The sequence below is a fragment of the Doryrhamphus excisus genome, chromosome 8 (genome assembly GCF_030265055.1).
Source record: "Doryrhamphus excisus isolate RoL2022-K1 chromosome 8, RoL_Dexc_1.0, whole genome shotgun sequence".
Classification (NCBI taxonomy): Eukaryota; Metazoa; Chordata; class Actinopteri; order Syngnathiformes; family Syngnathidae; genus Doryrhamphus; species Doryrhamphus excisus.
In genome coordinates this window covers 21,052,810-21,064,115 of record NC_080473.1, presented here as the reverse complement: position 1 = coordinate 21,064,115, position 11,306 = coordinate 21,052,810, and the positions used below count along the sequence as shown (strand labels likewise).

Below are 11,306 nucleotides of genomic sequence, written 5' to 3'. Positions count from 1 at the left end.
TTTGTGTGTGAACTCGCAGCGCCCGGAGAGGCGGGGCAGGAAGCCTGCAAGAACGTCACGGGTAGCCTCACCGCCACCATCGATTGTTGGCTTCAGCACCGAGGACAGCTCCCGCGCCTCCTCAAATCAAAACCACTCATCTTGTTGCCACATTTGAATGGGATAAGTCTTCGGTCACGCGTGTATTATTATCACGTGACCTGAGCGCATCCTCCTTTAGGCTGCTGGTTTGCTGCAAAGGATTCCACTGGCGCCTCGTCTCTACTGGGATTACTGGACTCTCATCTAGTGGGTGCGAACGTGTTCTTCTGTTCTTGTCTCTTCGTGTGATGCCTTAGAATGTGCGTGTCTTTTTTCCTGCATCAGTCAGCTCCATCAGCGCAATGGAAGCCATCTTTACAAGGCCACTTCATTAGGTACACGAGATCCAATGCAAGAAGGCTCAGTTTTTGACAATATGTGCATTAATATTCATTAACTGTACATATTACTGTTATTATAGCTTGTCATATTCATAGTTCATACTGTTTATAATGTGTATAATCTGCAATAGCCATACTATAGTCATTTATATCCCTGTATATATCCATACTGTATCATAGTCATAGCCTGTTATAGTTTGTATATATATTCATTTATTTACTAATAAGGTATTTATATATTTGGTAATGGTTTTATTTCATTTGAACATGCATCAGATTCCAATTGAGTGCATCCCATAATCAGTTCCCAGTTCCACATGTCCAAAAGGAGTAGGAAGAAGCAAAGCTTATTAAATCCTACCCCTCCATCTGGTACTTTTACAATCACTAACTGTTACATTTGTTCACTTCCTAATAAAATAAAATAAAATAAAATAAAATAAAATAAAATAAAATAAAATAAAATAAAATAAAATAAAATAAAATAAAATAAAATAAAATAAAATAAAATAAAATAAAATAACCAAATATTTTGGTTGTATCAACAATGTAAATCAAGTCATCAAGTCGTTTTCAATTAATTTCAATGTAATTGAAATTGAGCTAATTAGACAAAATCAGTGGTTAGCGCGCAGAACTCACAGCTAGGAGAGCAGGGTTCAATTCCACCCTCGGTCCTTGTGAGGAAAAGCATTAAATTAAATTAAATTAAATTAATGTGCCCTGTGATTGGCTGGCCACCAGTCCAGGGTGTACCCCGCCTCTCGCCCAAAGACAGCTGGGATAGGCTCCAGCACTCCCCGCGACCCTCGTGAGGAAAAGTGGTAGCAAATGAATGAATGAATAAATTAAATTAAATTAAATTAAATTAAATTAAATTAAATTAAATTAAATTAAATTAAATTAAATTAAATTAAATTAAATTAAATTAAATTAAATTAAATTAAATTAAATTAAATTAAATTAAATTAAATTTGCCATGTTAAAATTTTATTAATTAATTAAATTAAATTAAATTTTCCATGTTAGAATTTAATTTAATTTAATCTGATTTGATTTGATTTGATTTGATTTGATTTGATTTGATTTGATTTGATTTGATTTGATTTGATTTGATTTGATTTTGGTTGGGTTGGGTTTGGTTTGGTTTGGTTTGGTTTGGTTTAGTTTAGTTAAGTTTAGTTTTTTATATTTAATTTTATTTAATTTTATTTAATTTAAAAAGAAAAAGAAAAAGCAATAAATCACGTGAACTTGATCTTTTAAGAAACTTAGTTGTGAGTTCAAATTACCTGACATAATTTTCTAGATTTAATCCAAATTTTAAGGCAACAAGGTTACAATTTTTTTTAAGTTGAGTCAACTTGAATTTTTTTTTACAATGCTGGTATTTCAGGGGTTCCGAATACAAACTCCCAAAACTCACTCAAGTAGCGTAGCGGAGTAATAATTACTTGATATAATAATTATAATAATAAATCAGATGTTGTCGTTGTTCCAGAACCACATCAAGATGATACCAGGCTCCTACGACCACGAGAGGCCGCTCATCATCAGGATCTCCTTCACCACGTTTGTCCTGTGTACCGTGTGCCTCCCACTGCTGGGCCTTATCACCTGTGTCCTTATTTCCTCTGTTTATCACTTCGATGAATCCACGTACACACACTGCCACGTAAGAACTTCAACTAAAAAAATGGCGTACGTCCGTGTTGTTTGCTGATGAAGTATCATCTTTGGGTGTTTCTTCAGGTTCAGAACTACCTGCCGTCCATCAGTGCCTCCATCAGTCAGAGCCCCGAATGCCACATATGGCGTTTCTGCATTGGCCTGCACTCAGCGCCGAGGTTCCTGGTGGCGTTTATTTACTTCAAGTTCTACAAGATGCGATTCACTTCCAGGTTCCCCGAAAGGTCGCTCGCTTACTTGAGTCTGGCTTTCTCCGTTTTGGAAAACCTGGGACTTCTGCTCCTTTCATACGTGTCATCCAGAGAGACGTACTGTGAGTAGTTACACAATTACAAATGGAAAGTCAAAAACACTGAATTAGTCTGTTCCAGGGTCAAACTGTTGCCAGTACAATGTACACGACAGTAACATTTTCACTGTAAAGAAACAAAATACTACTAAAACAAAGTATAGCTTCCCTAGTCTTTAGTCAAATTATACTTTTAGCTTCATGCTATTTACTTAGCTACAGTTAGCATGTTGTTGTTGTTGTATGGACATTACAGGATATGCTGAAAACCTCAACACATTAGCCTAGCTAATGCAAATATCATCCATTAGGGTTAGCTGAACAAGAGGCGGGGTCAACCCCGGACTGGTGGCCAGCCAATCACAGGGCACATATAACAACCAAACAACCATTCACACTCACATTCATACCTATGGACAATTTGGAGTGGCTAATTAACTTAGCATGTTTTTGGAACGGGGGGAGAAAAGCCACGCATGCAAACTCCACACAGAGCTGAGATTCGATCCCGGTGTCTCCAACATGCCGACCACTCGTCCAACGTGCAGCTCTGTCTAATAACATATCTCAATAATACTTCATTTATGTTATTTTTAGAATATGCAGAGCCGCTAGAAAATGAGCGAGAACCAAAAACAGCTTTTGTGCCACACTTTGTACACCCATGCAGTTGAGTGCTTCTATCATATAAAGTATGCATACATTAAAAGCTAAAGAAAATGTTATGGAATTATGTTGATACTTCATGTTTTCATATCTTTCATATCTAAGTTGTCCACAAGGAAGGATTCATCCTCTTCATTTTAAGCTCGCTGATCAACATGCTGATAACGTGTCGTTTATGGAAGGCCATTAAGAAGTACTCGTTAAATCCTGAGGTAAGCAACCACCCCCCTCCCCCCCTCTCTGATTGTTTATATTATTTCTTATGTGTGCACTGTAAAAAAAATCCAAGTTGACTCAACTTAAAAATTTTTGGAACTTTCTTTTTAAATAAAATAAAATAAAATAAAATAAAATAAAATAAAATAAAATAAAATAAAATAAAATAAAATAAAATAAAATAAAATAAAATAAAATAAAATAAAATAAAATTAAATTAAATAAAATTAAATTAAATTAAATTAAATTAAATTAAATTAAATTAAAACTAAACTAAACTAAACTAAACTAAACTAAACTAAACTAAACTAAACTAAACTAAACTAAACTAAACTAAACTAAACTAAATTAAATTAAATTAAATTAAATTTTAACATCTTTATTAGGTCAAATACATATTTTGTTGTATGAACAATAGAACTCAAGTCATCTCAACTCACTTTTTCTAATTCGTCTAATTCAGGTAATTTCAACTCACAATTAAGTTTCTCCAAATTAAAAGATCTTGTGAACTTGGTCTTTTAATTTGGAGAAACTTAGTTGTGTGTTGAAATAACGTGAAATAATTTGCTGGATTTAATCCAAATTTTAAGGCAGCGAGGTTAAAATTTTTTTAAGTTGGGTCAACTTGGAATTTTTTACAGAACGTATCACCTTCTTCTTTACAACAAAAATATTTATTTATTTGACCATTATTATTATTTATTTATTTAATTTAATTTAATTTAATTTAATTTAATTTAATTTAATTTAATTTAATTTAATTTAATTTAATTTAATTTAATTTAATTTAATTTAATTTAATTTAATTTAATTTAATTTAATTTAATTTAATTTAATTTAATTTAATTTAATTTAATTTAATTTAATTTAATTTAATTTAATTTAATTTAATTTAATTTAATTTAATTTAATTTAATTTAATTTAATTTAATTTAATTTAATTTAATTTAATTTAATTTAATTTGGTTTGGTTTAGTTTAGTTTAGTTTAGTTTAGTTTAGTTTAGTTTAGTTTAGTTTAGTTTAGTTTAGTTTAGTTTAGTTTAGTTTAGTTTAGTTTAGTTTAGTTTAGTTTAGTTTAGTTTAGTTTAGTTTAGTTTAGTTTAGTTTAGTTTAGTTTAGTTTAGTTTAGTTTGACTTGATTTGACTTGACTTGACTTGACTTGACTTGACTTAATTTAATTTAATTTTTATACAAATCAATAAGTCACGTGAACTTGGTCTTTTAAGTTGGAGAAACTTAATTGTGTGTTGAAATAACGTGAAATAATTTGTTAGATTTAATCCAAATTTTAAGGCAGCGGGGTTGAAATTTTTTTTTTAAGTTGAGTCAACTTGGATTTTTTTACAGAACGTATCAGCAACTTTTGGCAAAATTTTGTTGACCTGACGCACAAAATGTTGACAGAACTAAAAGCTAAAAAAATTATTTTACAGTTGTTTTCCTTTTTGTGTCCCAGGATGCTAAATCTCATCATTGGAAAGTCCGTTTTTTACTTCTCAACGTTTGCTTCTGCGCTTTCGCCGGCTTCTTTTACATCAAACACAACCTGTACTGTCAGTCAGGGAGTAAGTATTAAATTAAATAAGTATTATTATTATTATTAAAGGTTAAAGACGATTAAAAATGACAAGCGATTAATCTCTCCACAGTCTACACGTTCTTCGCTCTGTTTGAGTATCTCATTGTCTTCTCCAACATGGCCTTCCACCTGACGGCCGTTTGGGACTTCGGGGGTCGTGAGATGATGGTCATTTCGTCTTCAGAAGACAACGCTTTCTGACTAGAGACTCATAAAAGAGTAGGAGGTATCAAGATGGACCTTCTGCCTGGTGCCAAAGGTTTGGACATGGAAGGCCTTTTTGCTCCGTGTTTCTATGATGAAATCCAGACAACAACGTGGATGTGAGGCGAGGTTCCATGTCCCGCTTGTTGGTTTACATTACAGTGTGTCACGTCAATGTAAATGTCAACTTTTGTACCACAGTGACCGTTCTTGGCAGTATTATCAAAAACTTCAATAAATACATACATATTGCAGAATGGAGAGCACACATTATTTATTGGGATTTCTCTTGTTTTAAATGTAATCCTTGTTGAAACTGGATAATAATATGTTATAATAATAATAATATATAATATAATATAATAATATATAATATAATAATATATAATATAATATAATATAATATAATATAATAATATATAATATAATATAATATAATATAATATAATATAATATAATATAATATAATATAATATAATATAATATAATATAATATAATATAATATAATATAATATAATATAATATAATATAATATAATATAATATAATATAATATAATATAATATAATATAATATTATATAATATTATATTATATAATATTATATTATATTATATGATATGATAACATATGATATGATATGATATAATTAAATACAATATTATTAAATATAATGTATATATATTATTATTATAATATAATATAATATAATATATTATTAAATATAATATAATATAATATTATTAAATACAAGGTATACATATTATTATTATTATAATAATATAATATTATTAAATACAAGGTATACATATTATTATTATTATAATAATAAATTATAATATAATTATATAATATTATATATTATAATATTATAATATAATATAATTATATAATATTATATATTATAATATTATAATATTATAATATAATATAATTATATAATACAATATAATATAATAATATAAATTATAATATAATATAATATAATTATATATTATATTATTTTATATTATAATATCATATAATATGATATGATATAATTAAATATAATAGTATTAAATACAAAGTATATATTATTATTCTAATGATATAATAGTATATTATTATTATCATAATAATATAATAATATAATATTATATAATATAAATATAATATTATTAAATATAATATATATAATATAATATAATATAATATAATATAATATAATATAATATAATATAATATAATATAATATAATATAATATAATATAATATAATATAATATCATATCATATCATATCATATCATATCATATCATATCATATCATATCATATCATATCATATCATATCATATCATATCATATCATATCATATTATATTATATTATATTATATTATATTATATTATATTATATTATATTATATTATATTATATTATATTATATTATATTATATTATAATCGCTTTTTATATTAGAATATTAGTAGTAGTAATAGCACACCAGTATAGTATAGTACAGTACAGTAAGTGATTTGCTTATCCACAAGATGGCAACATTGAGCTATGCGAAGCGGCAACCGTACTACCTCTACACTCTAGGGGGCGACTGTTGCTGCCGGACAACCCAGGCAACACCAAAGCGTAGAAGAAGACCACCAAGCTTGTCTCTTGCACATTCTGCGGCTTTTTCGGTTCAGTCCCTCCGTCGGGGGGAGAGACCCAGAGACCTTTGAAGGGGGGCGCCGTCCTGGTTTTTTTGCTTCCTCTCGGTTTTCCACTGCGACGACAATGCACGACTAACAGAAGTACGTATCTGACGGCTCTTATTCATGACACGTAAGTTTTGCCTGTCAATTGAACGCCGCAGCGTGTTACTACTTACCGTGCAGATGTGGTAGCTTGACTTGCGGCGACTTAGCTCAACATCAAGTGGTCGTAAACATCCCACCGGGACTTTTAACAGTCGATAAACGTAATAGAAAAAACACTTAACAGGCTTTAATGTGAATAATGTGTAAGTACATTGAAACTGATGGGCGAGTTCACTTCCTCGTTAGCTTATGTGTCATCTAGCTAGCTAGTAGGCATTTTTTTTTGCTTACAAACTACAGTGATTTATTGTAGATCAATTTTTAGTTTCTCGTTCGCAGATTCGCCACATTTTTAAACAGGACAAGAGTAATTGAGCTACATAGCGGTAAATAATACACATATCAGCTAATGTGAAGTATTATGTTGATAATGTGCCGATAGCACAAAGTGGCTAAAAAAATAACAATTCAACAAGCACAGCGTGATGGAATAAGGTAAAATAATAATAATATTTTATATACAAAAAAACGAATCTGCGAGCTGGATTACGTGAACAGTACACTTCCAAATGGATGTTTTTAGTCACTGTCTCTTCAATGTTTGCACAGAGCAAATGTTAGTTTTCATTATCATATTTATAATTCATAATCATATTTCCCCGAGGAGCACAAATAGCTTTTATTTGACACATTTAAATGACCATGAGAGTCTCATTTGGGAAGTAATCATGTTTGTGCAACCATTTCCTTGTCTTCTGAGGTAATATTGCTGCACTTCCTGTTCTGATGACATTAGAAAGCAACGCTCGCTTGCCAACACCGATGCACTGCAAATGAATAATGCAAGAATGATTCAGCACCATTCTCTTGTCTTTTCAGCCGTGAAGCAATCACAGAGTTCAACAAAATGGTGACCTTGTGGATATTTTACTTGTGTCTAATCGGAGGAAGTCAGACAGATAAATCAAGTTCGGATGGCCACATCGCCGAAAATGGAATATCAGGTGAGCAATCAGTGATGATATTAATTGGTGTTTAAAAAGTTTAGCGGCTATACTTTTGCAGTACTCTGTCCGCATGCGTCTTTTGTGATTATGCAGGTACTATTTGTAGCCATGCTGAGAATAGTACGGCCCGCATTCTCCAATAAGCCACGTCCTCTAACAAACATCAAACCGCTTAGTCAGACAGGAAGCAGTTGACCTAATGGCCCGCCGGTGTTGTTTATCATTTGTAGAGTTATGGTGGAGCGGGATTTCTAAGCAATCTTTAAGACTTTATGGATTTTGAAAATATAATGAGCTTTCATGAAGACTGTAATTCAATCCATAGTCGGAAAGGCAGTGTAGTTTATCAAAAAGGGTGTCACAAAGACAAAAAAAAATTAAAAATTAGTCGTTAAGTTGATGACTGAATTTTCCCAAATTTAAATATTTTTTCCCGGGAAATTTAAATTATAATAAATAATTTACATACTCACTCTTATCTCTCTTTGTTTGTTTGGACTTTGTCCAGTGTTGGTGCTCCTTGTATTCAGGACAGCGACACACACAAAAAGGGACGTTTTTTAAAAGCAGTACTTTGTTCTCGATCCCCCGCAATCCTTTCATTCTTTTTCAGGTCAGTGTTGAAATGTTTAGGATTTTTTTTTTTTTTTACTAAAACACCGTAAATGTCTGCTGCTCTGGAGAGTGTACGGCGCTGATGTTGATCAGTGATGTTACAGTAAAGATAAATTATTACTTTGGTGTAAGTCCACCTGTGTTTTATCACTAAAGTGGAAATTCCACCTTAGCTATAGCTATATTTTTATATATTTTAGCTATATTTTAGAACCCTATTAGAATAAATATGGTCAAGTATTTGAAATGTGGTTTTCATTATTGTTGTGCATTTGTGGAATGTGTGTGGTTTGCACACAATTCTTACACACATGGTCAAGTATTACTTCTTTCCCGAGATGTGAGTGCGAAAAAGCTCCGTCGGGGAGGAGAGAGAGATCAGGCTCCAATAAGGCTTCCACCCGGAAAAGCAGGTAATCCGGGGAAGCATTATCCGAAATATCTGCTAGCAAACGGAGATCCCTGGAGATTGCAGCCATATTTACCGCCATTGAGAGTGGTGTGGTGACTTCCTCTTGCTGTGGCCGTTTGCAGGGCATACCTAGTCGATTTTCGCACTCACATGTCGATCAACCAATAGGCGAACAGTTCAACCCAAGACACACTTAGGACCGCCCCCTCATTTGAATAGTTTTTCCTTCTGCATTTCAAGCTGACATTGTCTGCAGCATGAAATAAATACATATGAGAGCAGAGTGCTTTTATTTATTTATTGATATGTAATTCTATTTATATATTTATTTTTGTATTTATTTCTACATTTATTTTTGTATTTATTTTTAATTTTTGAATCTTGTTTTTTATTTTTGTATTTATTTTTGCTTTTATTTATTTATTTATGTATATATTTTTTATTTTTGTTTTTATTTCCATTTATATTTATTTTTGTGTATTTAATTTTTTGATTTTTTTTTCATTTTTGTTTTTATTTTCACTTTTATTTATTTATTATTTTGGCAGTTTTGGTCCTCCATATATTGTGCACCATTGAGGCCTTATGGCTTCTGCAATCTACGGTTGACGTCTTGCATAACTGGAGTTCTCTTAAAAAAAAAAAAAAAAAGCAGGCTGACTGGTTTGCAAATCTCTTATCTTGTTGTCTGAGTTTTTTTTTTTTTTTGCAAGGCAAATGAGTAGAAAAAATACCGAGTTGGTTGTATGAGAGTCGCAGCAGGTGAAGCTTTTCACATAGCCACCTGTCATTTTTGTTGTTACCATGGTGATCCAGTGTGTGCATTATTGGTATTTTGACCTTCCGGATTGGTGCTTTCCCGCAGCAGATACACAAACTTTTTTTTTTTTTTTGGTTTGTTTTGTACCGACTCTTTGCACAAACTCAGTGCCCCAGTTGCAAGGATTCAAACGTTACTTTCTGTTCAGTCTCTCTTGCTTGTCATAACATGTAACATAACATTCCTCCGGGAATAAAGAGAGCGCTAAATGGTATGCGAACATCGCACGGCGAATTAGTCTGCTGCAAACGTCATGCAGCGTGTCGGTGACGGCAATTAATGGCCACATGCTGTCACATTGCAAAAAAAAAAAATAAATTAAATAGACTTTTCGGCTAATGCCAGTGTGATACTGCGGTTTATTTTTATTTTTTAATTATAGTCACACAAGTTTAAAAAGAAGTTGAGCACTCGAGAAAAATAAAATAAACACACACTACCACCATATGTTTTTTTTTTTTGTTTTTTTTTTTTTATTGACATTTTTTAAAGTTTTATGTTTATTGCTATATATACTTTCTATATTCTTATTTCTTATCCCAAATATCCAGTGTTTCCTCAGTGGGGGCTCTCTGCGCTGGGGGCTGGGGTGTCTCCTCTTGTGGGGCTTACTGACTGGGGTGGCTAGGAGCTCTGTGGCGGTGCCCCACTGTGTGTCTGTGTGTGTCTGTGTGTGTGTGTGTGTCTTGTTGTTCATTCATTCATTCATTTTCTACCGCTTTTTCCTCACGAGGGTCGCGGGGGGTGCTGGAGCCTATAATTATAATAATAATAATAATTTATTTAATAATAAATAAATTACATCTATTTATTTAATTATTTATTTAATAATAATTTTAATATAATAAGAAATAAAATAGTAAAATAAATATTAAAATAGTTTCCAAAGTGCTGCACAAACTAGTAAAAGCAAGTAAAAATAAAATACAATAAATAAAGGCACAAATTGAATTTAATCCAAAACTAAAAGATGAAATAGTATAATAATTTTAATAATAATAATTTATTTAATAATAAATAAATTAAATGTATTTATTTAATAATAATAATTTTAATATAATAATAAATAAAATAGTAAAATAAATATTAAAATAGTTTACAAAGTGCTGCACAAACTAGTAAAATGAAGTAAAAATAAAATACAATAAATAAAGGCACAAATTGAATTAATCCCAAACTAAAAGATCAAATAATATAATAATTTTAATAATAATAATTTATTTAATAATAAATAAATTAAATGTATTTATTTAATAATAATTATTTTAATATGATAATAAATAAAATAGTAAAATAAATATTAAAATAGTTTACAAAGTGCTGCACAAACTAGTAAAATAAAAATAAAATACAATAAAGGCACAAATTGAATTAATCCAAAACTAAAAGATCAAATAATATAATAATTTTAATAATAATAATGTATTTAATAATAAATAAATACAATTTATTTATTTAATAATTTATTCAATAATAATAATTTTAATATAATAAGAAATAAAATAGTAAAATAAATGTTAAAATATTAAAAACAAGAAGCAAAGCAAAAAAATATAAAAAAATAAAACCAATTAAAATAAAAAGGAAGTACT

General features: G+C 30.0%; 2 protein-coding genes across 10 annotated transcripts in view; both read left to right on the top strand.

Annotated features, from left to right (window-relative positions):
- Nucleotides 1-40: 40 nt before the first annotated feature.
- Nucleotides 41-5,345, top strand: LOC131134432 (post-GPI attachment to proteins factor 2-like). Of its 4 annotated transcripts, XM_058079716.1 has the most exons (7): nucleotides 41-288; nucleotides 367-416; nucleotides 1,924-2,097; nucleotides 2,175-2,424; nucleotides 3,172-3,278; nucleotides 4,745-4,853; nucleotides 4,938-5,345. In XM_058079716.1, the coding sequence occupies exons 3-7, from the start codon at nucleotides 1,936-1,938 to the stop codon at nucleotides 5,066-5,068; spliced, it is 759 nt and encodes a 252-aa protein (XP_057935699.1). In that variant the 5' UTR covers nucleotides 41-288; nucleotides 367-416; nucleotides 1,924-1,935; the 3' UTR covers nucleotides 5,069-5,345. The 4 variants fall into 4 exon arrangements, with proteins under 4 accessions (XP_057935699.1, XP_057935700.1, XP_057935697.1 ...); XM_058079717.1 differs by lacking the exon at nucleotides 367-416; XM_058079714.1 differs by lacking the exon at nucleotides 367-416 and having other exon boundaries at nucleotides 41-292.
- Nucleotides 5,346-6,695: 1,350 nt separating this feature from the next.
- stim1a (stromal interaction molecule 1a) overlaps nucleotides 6,696-11,306 on the top strand; it is a 32,822-nt gene continuing 28,211 nt past the window's right edge. For 4 of the 6 annotated variants that reach the window (XM_058079708.1, XM_058079707.1, XM_058079706.1 and 1 more), the window contains exons 1-2: nucleotides 6,696-6,854; nucleotides 7,740-7,864. In XM_058079708.1, the coding sequence (XP_057935691.1) occupies nucleotides 7,768-7,864 (97 nt within the window). In that variant the 5' untranslated portion in view covers nucleotides 6,696-6,854; nucleotides 7,740-7,767. Of the gene's footprint in view, nucleotides 6,886-7,739; nucleotides 7,865-11,306 lie in introns of all 6 variants that reach the window. The other 2 variants (XM_058079709.1, XM_058079711.1) reach the window with 2 other exon arrangements.

What these genes read in the sequence shown, in the direction of transcription:
- LOC131134432 (XM_058079717.1), top strand. Translation starts at nt 1,936, where the DNA reads ATGATACCAGGCTCCTACGACCACGAGAGGCCGCTCATCATCAGGATC. An exon ending in CCACGTACACACACTGCCAC is followed by an intron (nt 2,098 to 2,174) that starts GTAAGAACTTCA and finishes GTGTTTCTTCAG; the next exon opens with GTTCAGAACTACCTGCCGTC. An exon ending in GTCATCCAGAGAGACGTACT is followed by an intron (nt 2,425 to 3,171) that starts GTGAGTAGTTAC and finishes TTCATATCTAAG; the next exon opens with TTGTCCACAAGGAAGGATTC.